Raw genomic sequence first — 21702 nt, 5'->3', positions numbered from 1 at the left:
AAATAAATGTCCCAGGCAGCGTGATGCTGATATGTACAGACCAGGATGGCTCCAGGTGCTGTTCCTCATCGATCAGGTAGCTGGTGGTAGGGGGTAGTACAATAGGCCTCAGTGGCCTTGGGGTAGCGAGAGGCAAATCGGCCCAGATTCCCACTCCTGGTCGCTTTTCCAGTGACCCCTGCGGGAACTGCTTGTGTGTGGACGTTGGGCAAGGGCAGATAAAGATGGGTTTTGCTGCTTTCTGTGGTCGAATAGCACGCATAAATGAATGGACAGGTGACACTGGTGGGGTGGGGGGTTTACATCTGTGGAAATCAGACCCCATCAAGGAACTGACTTTTTGAGGGGAGAAAATTGCCACTTAAAAACCAGGCCACATCAGGAAGATGCATAATCCTATTAAACTTAGCAACCTACCCCGGTTATTCAGCAGCACACAACACTGCCCAGTATATACCAGGAAGAGCCCAGGTTCTATCTGTGCTAAATCAGGTCAGTGGAGCGAAGGCTGGTTTCACTGATGCCGGGCAGTCTCCAGTGTCTCATCTAAGTGACCTTGATTATCTACACACACACACACACACACACACACACTGATTTACCTTGCTGAGCCCAGTGACACTGATCAGTTGTCACACCCCTACCCCTACCCCGCTCCCCCCCCCACCCACCCCCGTCCCAGCTGAGATGCGTTCACCTATCACAGAGCAGGGACCGATCCTGGGAGCCGTCTGTTGTGCACATCTGCGCCTCTCCTAGGGAAGTCCAGGTGCCTGTTTGCACAGAATGTCTGGGCACCATCATGTGGAAAAAGTCAAGTTTAGTCTAGTTTACCCAAAAATTACATACAACTTTCCTAAAAAATAATTAGAATACATATATACAAAGTCTGCAGAAATCCCAGCAATAACCTTGGGGGTATCTGTATGTTGTTGTTTGCATTTAGACTAAACTAGCCAGGAACACGGTGTCTGTGTTGTTTATAATCAATCTGTTTTTACATCTAGTTTAATTTGCTTATGTATCTTCACGAGCATGTTTGTCTAATACAGGAATAGAGCAGTGTTAGCTGACAAGAGCCCTGGAAACTTAACCTCCTGGCTCTCTGCCTGAATCTCCATTTTCTTTTCACACCTCTACACTTTTTTTTTTAAAAATAGAAGTTCTTAAAAGAGAAAAAAAATGCGCAAAATATCACAGTTACAAAATATCACCCTTTGACCAGCAGCCCCAACTTAAGACAATTTCAATTTGGTACGAAACCGCGGCCTCCATGACTGGCAGCGATGTTGGCTCGTTCGGTAAAAGTGATAGGCATTGGTAATTCACACGGGCGCGCGGTGAGGAGTGGCTGTCTTTTTGCACGAACAGAAGAATGTTTGGCACACAGCTGTTAATGTCATTCTAGGGCAGGCGGGGCAGTGACTGTACCACGCCTGCCCTTGTACTCCAGGTGGTTCCAGAAGTGTGTTTTTTTTAAAAATTCAGTCCCAGGATGTTGCATGGCTGGCAAGGCCGACATTTTATTGCCCATCCCCAAGTACAACTGAGTGTCTTGCTAGGCCACTTCAGAGGGCAGTTAAAGAGTCAACCACATTGGTATGGGACTGGAGTCACATGTAGGCCCAGTTCGGGTAAGGATGGCAGGTTTCCTTCCCTAAAAGGACATTAGTGAACCAGTTGAGTTTCTGTGACAATCCGACAGCTTCATGGACACTTTTACTGATGCCAGCTTTTTATTTATTTATTTTTTTTAAAAAACTGAATTCGAATTCTCAAACTTCTCCCCACCAATTCCCAAATCATAGTGGGATTTGAACTCGCATTCTCTGGATTACTAGTCCAATAACATAACCACTACATTACCGCATCCAAAGTATCGGCAATGAATCCAAAAACTAGGGGTCATAAATAAAAGATAGTCACTAATAAATCCAATAGGGAATTCAGGAGAAATTTCTTTACCCAGAAAGTGGTTAGAATGTGGAACTTGCTACCACAAGGAGTGGTTGAGACGAATAGCATAGATGCCTTTAAGGGGAAGCTGGATAAACACATAAGAAATAGGAGCAGGAGTAGGCCATACGACCCCTCGAGCCTGCTCCGCCATTCAATAAGATCATGGCTGATCTTCGACCTCAACTCCATGAGGGAGAAAAGAATACGAGGATATGCAGATAGGGTTAGATGAAGTTGGGAGGGAGGAAGCTCGTGTGGGGCATAAACGTCGGTATGGACCTGTTGGGCCGAATGGCCTGTTTCTGTGCTGTAAAATTCTACGTAATGTGCTCGGTTGGGGAGTGACCACTGCCTGCACAGACTGGGCTTTGAGAAAAACTGACCTGGCCCACTTGTGGAACAGGCCTCCTTGCTGGTCAGCACAGGCTCCTCTTTTTTTCTTCAAAATCGCGTGTATGAAAACTTTTATCCGCCATGTTTTGTCGTTACTGCTTGGCTGCACCCAAAACCAGTGCGGTGTTCCATTTCACCCAGAATATGGCTAATCTGGTGCTCCTGTGCCGACAGGTTTGAGAGTGAGGCAAGTCGGTGAGGGATAATGTTCACTTGGGCAAGGTGCCGAAGGCACAAAAATGAGTCAGCACCTTCAGATTGAGGAGAGGAGAAAATTGGAAAGGCTGATTCACCTTCAATTAACTCTTTCTGGTAACAGAAGTTTGTGGCAAGTTCTTCCAGAATGGCCCAGTCAAGTTTTGTCCAAACTTTTGATTGAATTACATGGAATCTACAGGCCATTCCACACGAGCCTCCTCCCACTCTAATTACTTCTTCCCACCCTGACCTTATATCCCTCTATTCCCTTTTCCCCTCACTCATTCCCAATCTCTGGTTTTCTCCCTCTGATCCATTGGACATGGGGTTTTCACCTCGGGAGCTCCAATTCAAGGCAGACTTCATGGGACGAAAAGTCTTCTCTCTGCTACATGTAGGGACGCAATTTCCCTCTGCTATTCTGTCACAAATCGGGGAGGACAACAGCGGAAAGTAATGGGACGGTGAGGCCTACTGCCACCACGCTGCCCTGGCCTGGATTTGCTGCACCTGCCTGAACCCTTGCTTGTCTCCCTTTACCCCATTCCCTGCCACTGCATGTAACTGGCTGTGGACAGGGGGCCCAGTCTCCCAGCCCATTCCTCATCCATCCGCTCCCCCCCCCCCCACCAGTGGACGGTGCTGGTAATTGGTCCGATGTCCGTGAATGAGGGTGCAGTACGGGCCACCTCGCCCTCCTATCTGGCTTCCAGCCCTTACTTTTTATAGGCCTCAGTCTTTGCTGCTGCCCCCGCTCCCCTCTCCACCCCCCTAAGGTACCTCGCTGCCTTTTCTGCTGCAACACCGCCTCATTCCCCTCCAGCCTTGGTAGGCTGCCTCTTGGGAGCAGGGATCCTGCTGAGAACCCGCACTATACAGCCAATGACCCCGACTCAAGAAAATGGTTTGGCCTTGCAGTAGAGTTGGAGAGGAGGGAAGGGTGGCAGTCCCGCCCCATCAAAACCCTGCCTCAATTAGTGAAATCTAGCACATAGTCTCAACCTAGTTCGCAGTGGGCATTGGTCGACAGCACAAAATTGCACCCAGTTTTGCATTAAATTGGCAATCTCGCTCAGAGAGGCCACAGGCTCGCTGGTGTGGGAAATGAAAAATGTCACATTGGTGTAGTAGGGGACGCTCTTCTGAGGGTAGACTGAGGCACATTGATGACAGTGTAGAGGGAGCTTTACTCTGTATCTAACCCGTGCTGTACCTGCCCTGGGAGTGTTTGATGGGACACTGTAGAGGGAGCTTTACTCTGTATCTAACCCGTGCTGTACCTGCCCTGGGAGTGTTTGATGGGACAGTGTAGAGGGAGCTTTACTCTGTATCTAGCTTCATTCCCCAGCACCAACATCCTTCATTTGTAAGGAGTACAAAATTCACAAGCAAAAAACAAATTGCACCCACCACATTTAGCGAAGGTTGTTGTTTAAACAAAGAAAATCAAGGATCGCCATGGATACAGGTTAATGCGTCTGAGTGCACATTATTTTTTCCAGCCCTAAATATAGTCAAAGGGTTAAGGTTCCTGCAGAAGATTTATGTCCTTCAACAATCAGAATAGAATGAGAGATACAGCATCCACCTCACTCGTGCAATCGATCGTATCTCACACTAGGTCCTGCAATGGGAATGAGCGTGAATGGAACTTTAGACAAAATGACAGGCCAGGCGGCATTCAATCCTCCCAATGAGGTATCCTTGGGTTTACAGTTTAAATAGCTCTCCATGTTAAATATTTGATACCAGGGATGTTATCTATTGCTTTCTAGATAATTAGGCCTTGGTGAATGCAGAAGGTGCATTGAGTTTTCCTCTTCATGGGCACTTTGGATCCCGTTACCTTACACAAAATAAAAATACAACACCCCATTCATTCTTATAAACTCTTCCACAAGATCCCTCGTTTTGCGCCCTCTTCTCCTCGAGGCATTGGCTCGTATTGGGGTACGGCTCCATGGGCACTGGCTGCACTCTGCCACCTAGCCATTCTTTATTTGGGAGCCCAATGAGGTTGGCGGGGCGTTTGACTGTGAGGTGTATCACAGCCAAACCCGCTGCTGCGCTGATTTTATACCCACATGTGTACTTTCTAGCTGGGGGGGGGGTGTCACTCGATAATAATCGGGAGTGGGAAGCCTATCCTGGCTCTCCCTGCTCTAGAGTAGGGGTGCTAAGCCAACTGCAAACGGTGTATGCTTCTGATAAATTGATGTCAGCTAGGACAGCAGTGTGGCCGCTACCATTGGCCCTAGAGCTAGGGAAACAAGAAGAAAAAACCACGGTTCCTGCTGCTGATCACTATCCAGTGACTCATACTAGAAAGCGTCCTGATCAGGGCAGGATCAGGCTTTGGCTGTGATGCCCCCCCACTGTCGAAAGCCTGTTGAAATGCAAAGACAAGGCTCAAGGTTGGAAGAATGGCCACTTAGACGAGGTACCAAAAGGACGCCAGTGGCCATGGTACTGTCAACGCCTTCAAGAGGGAGAGGAAGTAAAGACTTCACCTATATTGTGTGGAAGATAACAGCAAGACTGCTCCTCCCAAAAAGGAACCATTTCGTCCATCTCCCAGTGAGGTCTTGTGTCCTTTCTATGGAAAGCTTGATCGCTATTCTCTAGCAAGCATAAATACCAGAAGGTGAGTATAGGATCGTGCTGGGCTACAAGGCCGTTGGGGCCAAATAGGCTGGTGACACTCACCATCGAGGTTCACACAATGATAGCCACTTGGGCAAGATACTGGAGGCCAGCTAGCACCTGTGGATCCATTGCCCCAGCAACAGTCAACAACATCGGCGGGGGCTGATAAAAATCAGGATGTTATATTAGGTCAGCATGTTCTCACGGCCATCTTTTCCATCTTTTGGAGGTCCTCCTAGTGAAGGAGGTGGCACAGGAACCGCTCAAGTTACAATAAGCAGGGGAAACACTCCAACATCAAAACAAGCACCGAGGAGGCAAAATCTCAGCGCTATGAATTTTAAATGGCCCTTCTTAGAATACACCCATTCTTCAGTTTGTTAATCATTAATCTTTGACACTACCTTTCTTCCACACTGGAGAAAAAGGAACAAAGGTTTGGAATTCCAACAGCCCAGAAAAACATACACAAGTTAGTTTTTTTGGGGACTCTCCCTTCCCCCCTCCCCCCCCCCATTATTTCTTTCCTTTTGTTGCCTGTTCCTGATCACCATCGTCACGGTGTTATCCATCTGCAGGAAGACATCTCCAGACTGTTAACATTAAAAAAAGGACAAAACAGTGGATGTCAAGCAAGAAAACCAAAAGGGGAAAAAAATGGGAAGATAGATACCAACGGCATGGTTGAAGAGAAGGATTTTTGAGGAGGGTCGTGGTGATACAGAGAGAACTGGGCAGTGGGTTCCAAACAGCTGGTAATGGCTGAACCAGCGGCCACCAATAGAAGAGGGGAGGACAAGGCGATGCCTGATTGTTAAGAGTATCAAAGGATGTGAGTGAAGACGATTATCATGCTCCCTGCCATTGGGAACATTGGGAGACTCAATCCCTCACACCCCTCAGTATTTTCCCCCTTCCCATTCCAGTGCAGTCGATCAGATGTGCTTCTTTCACTTTGGGCAGTCTGGCTTGATCCCAGCCGCACTGTTGGGGTGCTCATTTTTCTTTCCCCCCCTCTCTGTTGGATGCAAACACCCTTCGTGAAATTGGAACAGTCTCATCCCAATATCCAGCAGGTATGGACTACAGTAATAAAACTGCCCCTAGTTTGTCACCAATTGGTAAAGTCACTCTCAGAGGCCACTAGGATACTGATAGGGGGAAGTAGCAGGACGGCAGACTTTATTCTCCATGGGCCACAGTGTGGGCCTTGCAGCCTCAACCAATTATAAAGGTTAAAATCCATGTTTGCATGTTTCTCAAGTTGTTGATACTAGCAGATCTTGGACTTCTGATTTAGAATTTTTCCACCAGTGAGGTGGAAACAGTATCAAGAACAGCCCTTTCCAAACCTCCAGGCCCACAAAATTCAAACATGAACAAACCAGCGAATTGGAAAAGTGTAAACAGGACTGAGTTCTCTGGGCTTCGAGAGCCAGATTGCCAAGGGGTCAAATAGCCACAGCTCAGCTGCAGTAGGAATTCCCTCACCCAGGTGGTCCATGTTGCAAGGTTAGACAGAGAGTGTCAGTAGACTGTTTGAATGGAGTCACTTGAAGAATGGTCACTTGGGGAGGGTCATGGAAAGGTTTGCTTGGGTCTGTAGAATTGTACCCCAACGAGAGGCAGCTTCTACAGGAGAGGAGAGGGCGGCTAAAAGTAAACATAAAACTGCCAGATTATGGGGAGAGTTTGAGGGGACAATCTCATCTTTGAGCTCAAGTGACAAACAGCTTCACCATCATGGCTTCTGACATCATCTGAACCACTCGATTAGATTTCAGTCCTATAACCCAGTCTCGGGTATCCATTATTCTGTTACCTAATCCCTATGGGCATCCTCCTCTGGGGGTCCATTTTTGTGTCTCACAAAGGAACCCTTGATAAAAATCAATGCCACTTTGTCAAAGAGGGAAAAAAGATCAGTATTCGATATTATCTACAAATTCTAATGAATATACTGAACATTCATTAAGGGTTTGTTCCATTGTGCTATACAGAAGTGCGTTCAAGTATGCCTATGACCATTTCTAGCATACTCATTAAAGTAGAACAGACCGCTTCAGATTACAAGTCAAACACGATAAGATCCAAATTGCGTTGACACTTTTAAAAAAAAAAAACAAATACAGAGAAAGATCCCATGGTATGACTCGAAGAGGTGCAGGTCTCAAGTGTTCTGGTCAATAATCTCCCTTCAAATCACCTCAACCCAGAAAAAAAACAAGTCAGGCATCTTACTGCTGTTTGAAGGATTCCGCTTTGTGCAAAAACAAGTGCCATGTTTGCCTACATAAGTCACTGCACTTCAAAATAATTAATCATACACGTAGTACTTTGAGATTTTTTTTGAGAGATATAAGGTGCTACGTAAGTCCGAGTCTTTCCCTTTTACTTTCACCTACTTCAATGTCAGTCTGAAAAAACAAAGTTGGGAGCTCACATTAAGCAACTGATAAAATATATTGATCACCCCCATAATGTCCACCTCCTTTGAACCCCAAAAATAAATGAACAGTTCATAAAGGAGTTAGGAGATAAATTAAAAAGCAGGACTTCAAAGGTAGTGATCTCAGGATTACTACCGGTGCCACGTGCTAGTGAGTATAGGAACAGGAGAATAGACAGGATGAATGCGTGGCTGCAGGGATGGTGTAGGAGAGAGGGATTTAAATTCCTGGGACATTGGGACCAGTTCTGGGGAAGGTGGGACCTGTACAAGCGTGACGGGTTACACCCGAGCAGGACCGGGACCAATGTCCTCGCAGGGGTGTTTGCTAGTGCTGTTGGGGAAGGTTTAAACTAGAGTGGCAGGGGGATGGGAACCTGAGCGGGGAGTCAGAAGGGAATAAAGTTAAGAGCAGCAAGAGAGGGGAAGACCCAGGGGAAATCTACAATACAAATAGTACAAACAGTTGTTCAAGAACAAGTGAAAGGGAAAAGCGTAGAGCAGCGGAAAGAAAATGTACTTTAGGCACGACAGATAAAATAAAAACTAGAAGGCGTAAGGCAATTAACCCAGCATCAAAGCTGAAGATCAGGCTAGGGTGTGTGGCCCAACTAAGAGTTCTATATACAAATGCACGGAGTATAAGGAATAAATTAAATGAACTACAGGTTCAAATTCAAATTGGAGGGTATGACATGATAGCTATTACTGAGACTTGGCTGCAGGATGGTCAGGATTGGGAACTAATTATACCGGGTTATAAGGTCTACAGGAGAGAGAGGGAAAATGGAAGAGGGGGAGGAGTAGCCTTAATGATTAGAGATGAAATCACTTCAATGATAAAGGGGGATATAACGAGAGGCAAGCAGCCAACAGAGACCTTATGGGTTGAATTGAGAAATAGGAAAGGATCTAAGACTATAGTGAGAGTTGTATATAGGAGCCCTGGCAGCAGCTCTGAAGTGCTAGATTGTATAAATGCAGAGATTAGACAAGCGTGTAAGAAAGGCATAGTGGTCTTAATGGGGGACTTTAACCTTCACATAGATTGGGAAAAGCAGACTAGCAACTGTCAGAAAGGTAGTGAATTTCTTGAGTGTGTCTGGGATAGTTTTCTACAGCAGTATGTCCTAGAGGCAACAAGGGGGCAAGATTTAGTAATGAGTAATGAACCAGATTTAGTTAACGGCTTAACTGTGCGTGAACATCGATCCAATAGTGATCATAACATGATCGAGTTCAATGTAGAGTTTGAAAGGGGAAAAAAGTGAATCAGCTGCTAAGATTCTAGACTTGGGCAAGGCCGACTTCAATGGGATGAGACAGAGACTGTCCACAGTAAACTGGGCAAATCTGTTAATGGGTAAAACGACTGATGATCAGTGGGAAATGTTTAAAGAAACATTTAACGTGATACAGAATCAGTTTATACCCCTGAGGGGCAAGAACTCTACTTGCCAAAAAAAACAGCCATGGACAACTAAAGAGGTAAGGGACAGTATAAGACATAAGGAAAGGGCATACAAAAAGGCAAAAAATGGCACAGATCCTGGCGAATGGGAAAGATACAAAGATCAACAAAGGGTCACAAAACAGATAGTAAGGGCTACAAAAAGAGAGTATGAAAAGAAATTCGCAAGGGATATCAAAACCAATACGGAGAACTTTTATAGTTATATTAGGAAAAAGAGGGTGGTCAGGAGCAGTGTTGGCCCCTTAAAAACTGAAAGTGGGGATATTGTCATTGACAATGGGGAAATGGCGGACATGTTGAACAATTACTTTGCGTCAGTATTTACAGTCGAAAAAGAGGATAGCATGCCGGAAATGCCAAGAAAACTTATATTGAATCGGGGACAGGAATTCGATAAAATTAACATAGGTAAAGCAACAGTAATGAAGAAAATAACAGCACTAAAGAGTGACAAATCCCCAGGACCAGATGGTTTCCATCCCAGGGTTTTAAAGGAAGTAGGTGAGCACACTGCGGATGCCCTAACTAGAATCTTTCAAAGTTCTCTAGATTGGAAAATTGCACATGTCACTCCGCTTTTTAAGAGAGGAGAGGGAAGGAAACCGGGGAATTATAGACCAGTTAGCCTAACATCTGTTGTGGGGAAAATGCTGGAGTCTATAATTAAGGATAGGGTGACTGAACACCTCGAGAATTTTCAGTTAATAAGAGAGAGCCAGCATGGATTTGTGAAAGGTAGGTCGTGCTTGACAAACCTGATTGAATTTTTTGGGAGAGGTGACTAAAGTAGTGGACAGGGGAATGTCAATGGATGTTATTTATATGGACTTCCAGAAGGCATTTGATAAGGTCCCGCATAAGAGACGGTTAGCTAAGATAGAAGCCAATGGAATCGAGGGAAAAGTACGGACTTGGTTAGGAAGTTGGCTGAGCGAAAGGCGACGGACAGTAGGGATAATGGGTAAGTACTCACATTGGCAGGATGTGACTAGTGGAGTCCCGCAGGGATCTGTCTTGGGGCCTCAATTATTCACAATATTTATTAACGACTTAGATGAAGGCATAGAAAGTCTCATATCTAAGTTTGCCGATGACACAAAGATTAGTGGCATTGTAAGCAGTGTAGATGAAAAAATAAAATTACAAAGCAATATTGATAGATCAGGCGAATGGGCAAAACCGTGGCAAATGGAATTCAATGTAGACAAATGTGAGGTCATCCACTTTGGATCAAAAAAGGATAGAACAGGGTACTTTCTAAATGGTAAAAAGTTAAAAGCAGTGGATGTCCAAAGAGACTTAGGGGTTCGGGTACATAGATCATTAAAGTGTCATGAACAGGTGCAGAAAATAATCAAGAAGGCAAATGAAATGCTGGCCTTTATATCTCGAGGACTAGAGTACAAGGGGGCAGAAGTTATGCTGCAGCTATACAAAACCCTGGTTAGACCGCACCTGGAGTACTGTGAGCAGTTCTGGGCACCGCACCTTCAGAATGACATATTGGCCTTGGAGGGAGTGCAGCGTAGGTTTACTAGAATGATACCCGGACTTCAAAGGTTAAGTTATGAGAAGAGATTACACAAATTGGGGTGATCTGATCGAAGTTTATAAGATATTAAGGGGAACAGATAGGGTGGATAGAGAGAAACTATTTCCGCTGGTTGGGGATTTTAGGAGTAGGGGGCACAGTCTAAAAATTAGAGCCAGACCTTTCAGGAGCAAGATTAGAAAACATTTCTACACACAAAGGGTTGTAGAAGTTTGGAACTCTCTTCCGCAAATAGCAATTGATACTAGCTCAATTGCTAAATTTAAATCTGAGATAGATAGCTTTTTGGCAACCAAAGGTATTAAGGGATATGGGCCAAAGGCAGGTGTATGGAGTTAGATCACAGATCAGTCATGATCTTATCAAATAGCGGAGCAGGCACGAGGGGCTGAATGGCCTACTCCTGTTCCTATGTTGTCCCTGCATTGTCCCAGATCAAATTCCCTGATCTTCCTGTTGATCCACAGACCGCTCCATAATTGTGGGGTTTTACTCATCGGTTGTAGGAAGCTTTGAATCCTACAGAGGCGCAAAGACTCTTGTAACTTGCTCTGCAGCAATGTTCTGTAGCACATCACTTCCCCTACGGTAATTCTATATACTTAATGTATTTGACCAACTCAAAATTGAAGTTATAAAAAAGCCAGGCAGGTTTCCCACACAACACAAACAGATAGATTAGAAATGGTTATTTCCCATTAACAATGAAAGTACTTTATGGAACTATATAAAACTGTTAAATCTTTACTGCTTCCAGTTCTCACGAAAGGTCATCGGCCTGAAACATTAACTCTGTTTCTCTATCCACGGATGCTGCCTGAACTGCTGAGTGTTTCCAGCATTTCCTGTTTTTTTTACTTTATAGATTAGTGGTTTTTCAATACAGTTGCAGATTTGAACAATTAATCTGTCGGCACTAAAATTCGATGGTCATGGACTGGGAGGGGGTTAGAAGGAGGGAGCGAAGGGGGAAAAAGATTGCTACAAATTAGCATTCACTGAAGGGTCAGACACAACTGCAATCTGCTAAACATGAACTGTGCATCAAGAGCACACCAACTCCCAGAACCAACAGTGAAACCAATCCTTCCAACAAAAGCTGAGCAACATTCTTATAAAGCAAAGGCTGCCACACAAAACGCATTAGAAAGCTTGTCATTTTAGGTGAATACTGCTAGGTGGGTCTCAGAAATATGAGGAAGTATTTCAAGGATCATAGTGGCCCTTTTCACTCGATTGGTAAATCCACCACCCAGTGGCCAGGAATTTCCCAAGTTTGATCCCAGGCCTATGCCCTGTTAACTTATCTCAGCCACTGGGCAATACAAATATAGGTGGAAATGGGACACACAACTGACCTAGGCTAGGGAATGGGGGGTGGGGGGTAAAGTTCATCAAGGTCCCTGCTCCCACTTCTGATAAGTGACCCCTGCTGGAAAGGGATGCTGTGTGGGGTCGAGTGAGGAGAGGGTTAAGCCTGGCTATGATGCTCCGTGGTCAAGGCTCACTCAGGAAGAGTGACTACTTGGCTGAGAGACCAGGGTATGCCAGGCCTATGGAATAAGGAGTCAGGGAGCAAACTGATGAGGGGGCATGCGATAAAAAAAGGGTTAAAAAGTCTGTTGGAGTGAAGTATTAGTGGTCACAAATGCTTCGGGTCTATAAGAATGCCTCTTCTGCAGGATGCATGGTTTTCTGACTGAACAGCTTCCCTTCAAGTGATCCTGCAGCCAGAACTCTACACCACCCGAAGGGGACTTGCAAAACCCCAACAAAAAGGCTGCACATCGTACTTTGGTCTAATATAAACAGCACCTCCTGGAATAATTGTACATAAACACTCTCAAATGAAATACAGGTGGATAGTTCAAAGGAGAGTAAGTAGCACGTAACACAGAAGATAGCAAAAGGCTTCAAACCACTACAGCTCTCAAAATGGAGATCCACTCAGTTCACTGCGTAAATGGCACCACATTGGGACTTAGCCAAGACCTTTGCTTCAGACAAGACATTTGGGAGGTGATTCAAGGAGCGCACTGTGCTTGGGTTTAAACCATTAACTAATTCACAGGGTGAAAATATCAACCGAGATTTCGAAGTCAGCCTACCTTTCTGGCAGTGGTTTGCAGTCCAGCAACGATAGTTGTACTGGTTGTACACACTGGTCTTTGTGCAAAGTGGCCGGTCCTCCATGGTTCCTGGGCAGACATCCCCGCATTCGTTCTGTTGCTTATTCCGATCTATGTAGTTATTTTCCACAGAATCCAGAACAAAGGACCAGTCAATGGTGGACAGGTAACAGAGGTCATGGTTCTTCTCAATCCGAACAGCGCCCCGTGTGATATTCTGGAGGCTGTACAGTCCGATCTCTTTCAAGTGAGTCATTTCAAAGATGACCAAGGCGTAGTTGAAGAAAAGGCGTATCCCGCGGATGACAGTAAGGTTCGGGAACAGGTCCCTCAACGTCTCCAATCCGTAGACGCGGTACAGCAGCAGGTAATCGGTGATGACGGTCAGCTTTGGGAATCGGAGGGCACGAAAGTCTTCTGCTTTACCATTGAAGATGAGTAGAATCTGCAGGTAGCCTTCTATTATGGTGCAGTTCTCCAGCTGCCGGAGATCACCCACTTGATTTCTGATGTCCATACCACTGCATACTGAAAGAAAAATGAAGGAACCATTACCCAGTAATATAAATACAAGATATGTCAATCCTCTCACTCCCTGAAAAGAACCAGAGGCGACATGAGGAAAAAAAATTTACGCAGCGAGGTTATGATGATCTGGAACGCACTACCTGAAAGGGTGGTGGAAGCAGATTCAAAAGGGAATTGGGTATATACACGGAAGGGAAAACAATCTGCAGGGCTATGGGGAAAAAAGAACAGGGGAGTGGGACCAATTGGAAAGCTCTACCAAAGAGCCTGCACAGGCACAAATGATGCAGCACAAAAGGAGGCCATTCGATGATTCTAACCACAATAAGCCTGAACAATTAAGATTTCTTAGCTCCTCTCATGGATCAATAGGTAAAGTACATCATCCATTGCGGCACTGAGTCATATAGACCAGAACAGTCCCTGTTCTATTGGGGCAGGCTGATCTTAGCTGGGATGACGGTGCAGGAACCATATAGCTGATCTCAGGCTGGGGAAGGGAAAATGAACAGAAGAATCTGCCAAACTGACTAAGCTCAAAGAGATCAAAAACAAAAATAAAAATCCACTCTTCGTGTCAATTATTTTTCTTGGGAGCCCAGATTAAGCAGCCACTACAACTTGGTGGCCATCACTGGTAAAAGCAAGTCACATCATCCAAGTAGCCTGAGCAAAAGGTTGAATTAAGCAGACACCTGAAGAGATTAACTGTGAATTCCAGACATGTAAAGGCTCAATTATTTTTGGGGGAGACTCATCAATTTTGGTGACCAAAATGCAACCCTAGAGTAAGGCCCTCTGTAATGATACGACATTGCCGTTCATTTAAGCAAATTGGTTGCACTGTAAGCTTCTCATGAAATACCACTGTTGTAAGTGGCCATGTAATGCTACAGTATTCACCACTGATACATTGGCTCTGATACTTCAGTGCACGCGTTCTATTCCCCCAGTGGCCCAAGCTGGTTGAGGCAATGTGTAGCTGAGCCACTGACCTGGATGGTCCCAGGTTCGATGCTTGGGGTGTGTCAAGTTTACTCTCTCTCAGCCAGGGTAGCAGTGGGGAGCTAAAACAAGCCTCAATAGGAGGGGTGAAAATCAGCCAGACTCCCGATGGCTATCCAGTGACAAAGGCTGGAAAGAGCCCGTGTGAATGAGGAGAGAAGATTAAGCTTTGCTGTGATGTCCAAGCATAACGAACAATTTTACTGGCATGGTGTTATGCTCCTCAAACAAATTTACTCAACTTTCATAGGCTCTCCTGGCCAGCCTCCAACCTTGGACCCTCTGCAAACGTGAGCTCATCCAAAACTCTGCTGCCCGTATCCTACCAAGTCATGTTCATCCATCATGCCTGGGCTCGTTGACCTACACTGGCTCCTGGTCCTGCAAGGCCTCAATTTTAAAATTCTCATCCTTGTTTTCAAATCCCTCCACGGCCTCGCCCCTCCCCATCTCTGTAACCTCCTCCAGCCCTACAACCCTCCGAGATCTTTGCGCTCCTCCAATTCTGGCCTCTTGTGCTTCCCTGATTTTAATCGCTCCACCATTGGCAGCCGTGCCTTCACCCGCCTAGGCCCTAAGCTCTGTAATCCCCTCCCTAAACCTCTCCGCCCCTCTCTCCACCTTTAAAACCTGCCTCTTTCCCTTCCTAATATCTCCTTACATGGCTCGGTGTCAAATTATATTTTATAACGTTCCTGTGAAGCGCCTTGGGACATTTTACTACGTTAAAGGCGCTATATAAATGTACGTTGTTGTTGTTCTTCTATTAAGAAATCTAAGGGAAGGACCAAGCCCCACAGTGCAGGGCACCACCAAGGTTAAGAAGAGTAGGAGAGAAGATGAGATAAGTCAAGTAATTGTAGTTAGGTGATGCCAGAGCTTGTAAACAGAGAATGTTGTGCTGGTTTCACTTACAGTGCATTTCATTCTAGATAACAGAAGTGATGCTATCCCTTTTAATTGAGGTTACTGTACAGCAAACACTCGCAAACAGCTCAATTCTATCACTTCATATACCAGCATTCACTACAGTGTTTACACAACACAAGACGCCTTCAGAAGCAGATCTTTATCACGTATAAATGGCTGTCTTCGCATGACGCACCATATGCAGTAGCAGTCACCTATTACTGCAGTGGAAGAATTACGTTGCTTGCCATTGGGAACATTGGGAGAGGGCTGCATCCCTGTCACTAGTGGAATCGGGGCCCTCATTCCCTACAAACTTAGATTTAAAAAAAAATGCAATTAATAACCACTTTTTGCATTGTTTTCCCTCCCTCCCAAATGTCTCACTGTGTGCGTCACTAAATTAATAACTACAATGAGACCATTACACTGCAAAGAAAAGTATCATGTTTCAGTCATCCCATGAATGTCACAATCTCTTACACATCACTTTAAATTAATGCCACCACTACCCAGGACCGGCTTCCAGCTTGTAACCAACTGTACTTCACCCTACTGTAATAGGTGGCTTTATATTAGAGAGAAAGAATTTGCATTTATATAGCGCCTTTCACATCCTCAGGACGTCCCAAAGCGCTTTACAGCCAACGAAGTACTTTTTAAAATGTAGTCACTGTTGTAATGTAGGAAACGTGGCAGCCAATTTGCGCACAGCAAGATCCCACAAACATGTGCTAATGACCCGATAACGTTTTAGTGATGTTGGTTGAGGGATAAATATTGGCCAGGACTCCAGGAAGAACTCCCATACTCTTCTTCGAAATAGTGCCATAGGATCTTTTTCATCCACCTCAGAGGGCAGACGTCCTCTGTTTAACGTCTCATCCGAAAGACGGCACCTCCGACAGCGCAGCGCTCCCTCAGTACTGCATTGGGAGTGTCAGCCTGGATTATGCACTCAAGTCTCTGGAGTGGGACTTGAACTCTCAACCTTCTGACTCAGAAGGTGCTACCCACTGAGCCACGGCTGATACCATGTATACTGACACTGCCCAATGCCAATACTGGGCGGGCGGGGGAGTCCTGCTCAGTGTCAACACTAGCGAAGGGTAAACACCCCAGGGTTACAGCTCCTGCTCAATAAACCCAAAAACGAGTGAGTGCCTGTTTGGCCATGTGCACGCTCGGACTTCAGATGGAGAGGAGATCTGATGTGACGTTGACACCCGCCAAAAACTCAATGTCTAAGCTCACACATTTGGTGGCAACCGGTAACCATGGGACTACACCTCTGGCAAGATACAGGAACAGGAGGAGGCCAGTCAGCCACTTGAGCCTGCTCCGCCATTCAATTAGATCATGGCTGATCATGCCTTAGCTCCATATCCCTTGATACCCTCACCTCATTAAAAAAAGATGTGGAGATGCCGGTGATGGAATGGGGTTGACAATTGTAAACAATTTTACAACACCAAGTTATAGTCCAGCAATTTTATTTTAAATTCACAAGCTTTCGGAGGCTTCCTCCTTCCTCAGGTGAACGTTCACCTGAGGAAGGAGGAAGCCTCCGAAAGCTTGTGAATTTAAAATAAAATTGCTGGACTATAACTTGGTGTTGTAAAATTGTTTACAATCATTAAAAAAAACTATCGATCTCAGTCTTGAAAGTTCCAATTGTCCCCCAGCATCCACAACCTTTATGGGCAGAGAATTACAGATTTCCACTACCCTTTTGTATGAAAAATGCTTGATTTCCATCCTAAATGGCCTAGCTGTAATTTTAAAATTATGTACTCACTCTTGATTCCTCCATCAGAGAAAATAGTTTCTCTGTATCTACCCTATCAATCCCTTTATCACTTTAAGCATCTCGATCAGATCACTCCCACAATCTTCTATACTCAAGCGAATACAAGCCAAGTTTATGCAGCCTGACCTCATAATTTAACCTTTTATGACACTTAGACGAGGTGAAGGGGAAGATGCGGAGGAAAAAAATTAAGTAACGCTGTTTGATTCAAACTCAGAAGCAAACAAACAGCGGCCTCAGGATTCCTATTACAAGTCTACTCCGTACCAATACAGTTTAATTTGAGTTTATATCTACATAAAGAACTTAGCGACGTGGTACTGAATCGTAGGTACGGAAATGTAGGTCAGGGGCTGTGTGTGACGCAATGGCCTTCCCTTCCCTCCCCACACGCACACACTGGGTGCGTGTACAGGCCTCAGAATTAACATTCTGTGCTGTGAACTGATCAGGAGCTCACTTGCTGTGTCTAAGCGGGCTTTAATCTGCAACAGCAGGATTCAATTTACATCAGTGAATAAAAAATTGAATCTAAGCCAGCCGTGTAAACAGGTTATTTTGTTAAATCGGTCGCACGACTCGATTAATTTTCGGTCAAGCATTCCCCAACGAAAATAAAAACAAAAATCAATTATAAAACGGGGTGCGTGAGGGAGGGGGCTGTGGGGAGATGGCTTTTTATTAACAATTTTCTCCTCTTGTTGAGGATTCATGAGCATCAGGAGTCTCCGATACGTGACTCCTCCTTTACAATGGGAGCTTGAGACCTAGTGTTGGCAGGATATTCGACTACAGAAGGCATCACAGCTCAACCCAATCTACATCTACATACGCACAAACATTTCAGCAGGTTTTAAAGGGTGGCAATCAGGAGCAGGGAGCTTAGCTCATATTTTCCCCCTCTCTAATCCAATGGTGCCAAGGTCAATTTCAGGGATTCTGCCTCCATACAGCCCAGGGTTTGAACCTGGGGGCTTCCTGGTTTGTATGGCTCATCATCATTAGGTTAGACAGTGCACTTACTCAATGAGCCTGGGGAGGCAGAGACAGTCCACAGGGACCTGAACACCAGAGGAAGAGAATATTCTTTTTATTCAGTTGATGAGATTCAGTGTTGCCAAAAAAAAAAATGAAAAGGTGTTAATACTATAAACATCCTCGTTTGTGCACGAACCAGATTCTTGCAGCAGACAAGTAAAATGTCATTTAAGATTCAGGATTTCACACTCTTATGAAAATTTTGAAAATCTATTAAACAAATTTTAATCAGCACAAAAAAAAAATCTTGGCTAAAATTCAAAATAAACAAAATGGGATTATGCAAAGTGCGATCAACAGGATACTTTAATTGGGCTGCAGCACCGTGCCTTTCAGACTCGTGCACTCACCAAATCCCTCCACATCCTCACCTCTCCTTGCCCCATTTCTCCAGCTGTTTGCCTCAGTATAGTCCTCCCACACCAGCCAACCTCTCCTTCCCCGCTCCCTCTGTCCCCACTATTTGTGGATGCCTCTCCAGCCACCTTGCTTCAGCCTTTCCAACCCTCTCCTTCAGTACTCCGAGTCTTCACACTCCCCTCCTTGCCGTCAGATGCCTCAAGACTCTTCCCTTCGACTATGCTTTTGCCCCCTCCTCAACCTTCTCTTCCTCCCCCTGCTCCCTGGGTAGCCACTGCTCTGTAAGACACTGAGGTGACCCTCTGCATAATCGCAAATACTATGGACATTTAGGTGGTTGAAGAAAAAAAAAAATACATTTCTCCGACATCCTCACTGTATTGAAATCAAGACTCATCGTTCAAACTCATTCGCTCCCAGGAACTCAAACAGTTTTTAGCCGTTACATTCTACAGTCTGCACTTCATTCTACAATCTACAGGCTTGTAAAACACAGGTTTTCAAACTGAGGTCCTTGAAAGGATCCCAGGGAATCTCCAAGGTCATCAGATATCGGTCTGGCTAGGGCAGAGCATAGCGTGTGCTGCAAACATGGTTGTCTCAAGGATTCTGCACTCATCACTTTTTGGAATGTGTTGACACACTAGCACATTATTCCTGTTGCTGTACACTAATAAAAACACATTTTCTGCAATAATAGATTTTTCCTTGGATAACTCTCAGTCCTGCAATTGGGACATAAGGTCCTTTGGAACTTACATTTGCCTATATTCGCAGAGGGGGGTCCTTGGGAGCGCGCGCTAATCCGCAGGGGGGGGGTCCCTGGGAGCGCGCACTAATCCGCAGGAGGGGGGGGGGGTCCCTGGGAGCGCGCACTAATCCGCAGGAGGGGGGGGGGGTCCCTGGGAGCGCGCACTAATCCGCAGGGGGGGGGGTCCCTGGGAGCGCGCGCTAATCCGCAGGGGGGGGGGTCCCTGGGAGCGCGCACTAATCCGCAGGAGGTGGGGGGGGTCCCTGGGAGCGCGCACTAATCCGCAGGAGGTGGGGGGGGGGGTCCCTGGGAGCGCGCGCTAATCCGCAGGGGGGAGGGGGGGGTCCCTGGGAGCGCGCACTAATCCGCAGGGGGGGGGGTCCCTGGGAGCGCGCACTAATCCGCAGGGGGGGGGGTCCCTGGGAGCGCGCACTAATCCGCAGGAGGGGGGGGGTCCCTGGGAGCGCGCACTAATCCGCAGGAGGTGGGGGGGTCCCCGGGAGCGCGCACTAATCCGCAGGGGGGGGGGGGTCCCTGGGAGCGCGCACTAATCCGCAGGAGGTGGGGGGGGGGGTCCCTGGGAGCGCGCACTAATCCGCAGGAGGTGGGTGGGGGGGGGGGGGTCCCTGGGAGCGCACACTAATCCGCAGGGGGGGGGGGGTCCCTGGGAGCGCGCACTAATCCGCAGGAGGGAGGGGGGGGGGTCCCTGGGAGCGCGCACTAATCCGCAGGAGGGAGGGGGGGGGGTCCCTGGGAGCGCGCACTAATCCGCAGGAGGTGGGGGGGGGTCCCTGGGAGCGCGCACTAATCCGCAGGAGGTGGGGGGGGGGTCCCTGGGAGCGCGCACTAATCCGCAGGAGGTGGGGGGGGGTCCCTGGGAGCGCGCACTAATCCGCAGGAGGTGGGGGGGGTCCCTGGGAGCGCGCACTAATCCGCAGGAGGTGGGTGGGGGGGGGTCCCTGGGAGCGCACACTAATCCGCAGGAGGGAGGGGGGGGTCCCTGGGAGCGCACACTAATCCGCAGGAGGGAGGGGGGGGTCCCTGGGAGCGCACACTAATCCGCAGGAGGGAGGGGGGGGTCCCTGGGAGCGCACACTAATCCGCAGGAGGGAGGGGGGGGGTCCCTGGGAGCGCGCGCTAATCCGCAGGAGGTGGGGGGGGGTCCCTGGGAGCGCGCGCTAATCCGCAGGAGGGGGGGGGTCCCTGGGAGCACTAATCTGCGGGGGGGGGGTCCCTGGGAGCACGCACTAATCCGCAGGGGGGGGTCCCTGGGAGCGCGCGCTAATCCGCAGGGGGGGGGGGGTCCCTGGGAGTGCGCGTTAATCCGCGGGGGGGGGGGGGGGTCCCTGGGAGCGCGTGCTAATCCGCAGGAGGGGGGGGGTCCCTGGGAGCGCGCGCTAATCCGCAGGAGGGGGGGCCGGTCCCTGGGAGCGCGCACTAATCCGCAGGAGGGGGGGCCGGTCCCCGGGAGCGCGCACTAATCCGCAGGAGGGGGGGCCGGTCCCCGGGAGCGCGCACTAATCCGCAGGAGGGGGGGGCCGGTCCCCGGGAGCGTGCACTAATCCAAGGGGGGGGGGGGTCCCTGGGAGCGCGCACTAATCCGCCGGGGGGAGGGGGTCCCTGGCAGCGCGCACAAATCCCTCCACATCCTCACCTCTCCTTGCCCCATTTCTCCAGCTGTTTGCCTCAGTATAGTCCTCCCACACCAGCCAACCTCTCCTTCCCCGCTCCCTCTGTCCCCACTATTTGTGGATGCCTCTCCAGCCACCTTGCTTCAGCCTTTCCAACCCTCTCCTTCAGTACTCCGAGTCTTCACACTCCCCTCCTTGCCGTCAGATGCCTCAAGACTCTTCCCTTCGACTATGCTTTTGCCCCCTCCTCAACCTTCTCTTCCTCCCCCTGCTCCCTGGGTAGCCACTGCTCTGTAAGACACTGAGGTGACCCTCTGCATAATCGCAAATACTATGGACATTTAGGTGGTTGAAGAAAAAAAAAAATACATTTCTCCGACATCCTCACTGTATTGAAATCAAGACTCATCGTTCAAACTCATTCGCTCCCAGGAACTCAAACAGTTTTTAGCCGTTACATTCTACAGTCTGCACTTCATTCTACAATCTACAGGCTTGTAAAACACAGGTTTTCAAACTGAGGTCCTTGAAAGGATCCCAGGGAATCTCCAAGGTCATCAGATATCGGTCTGGCTAGGGCAGAGCATAGCGTGTGCTGCAAACATGGTTGTCTCAAGGATTCTGCACTCATCACTTTTTGGAATGTGTTGACACACTAGCACATTATTCCTGTTGCTGTACACTAATAAAAACACATTTTCTGCAATAATAGATTTTTCCTTGGATAACTCTCAGTCCTGCAATTGGGACATAAGGTCCTTTGGAACTTACATTTGCCTATATTCGCAGAGGGGGGTCCTTGGGAGCGCGCGCTAATCCGCAGGGGGGGGGGTCCCTGGGAGCGCGCACTAATCCGCAGGAGGGGGGGGG

The 21702-nt window shown here is 47.5% G+C and overlaps 1 protein-coding gene across 1 annotated transcript in view; it reads right to left on the bottom strand.

Moving 5' to 3' along the window:
* Positions 1-21702, bottom strand: part of igf1ra (insulin-like growth factor 1a receptor) — a 222783-nt gene that overhangs the window by 177420 nt on the left and 23661 nt on the right. The window contains exon 2 of the mRNA XM_067973504.1: positions 12780-13328. Coding sequence (XP_067829605.1) covers positions 12780-13328 — 549 coding nt within the window. The remainder of the gene's footprint in view (positions 1-12779; positions 13329-21702) is intronic.

The sequence above is a fragment of the Heptranchias perlo genome, chromosome 38 (genome assembly GCF_035084215.1).
Source record: "Heptranchias perlo isolate sHepPer1 chromosome 38, sHepPer1.hap1, whole genome shotgun sequence".
Classification (NCBI taxonomy): Eukaryota; Metazoa; Chordata; class Chondrichthyes; order Hexanchiformes; family Hexanchidae; genus Heptranchias; species Heptranchias perlo.
This window is presented reverse-complemented; position numbering and strand designations above follow the sequence as displayed.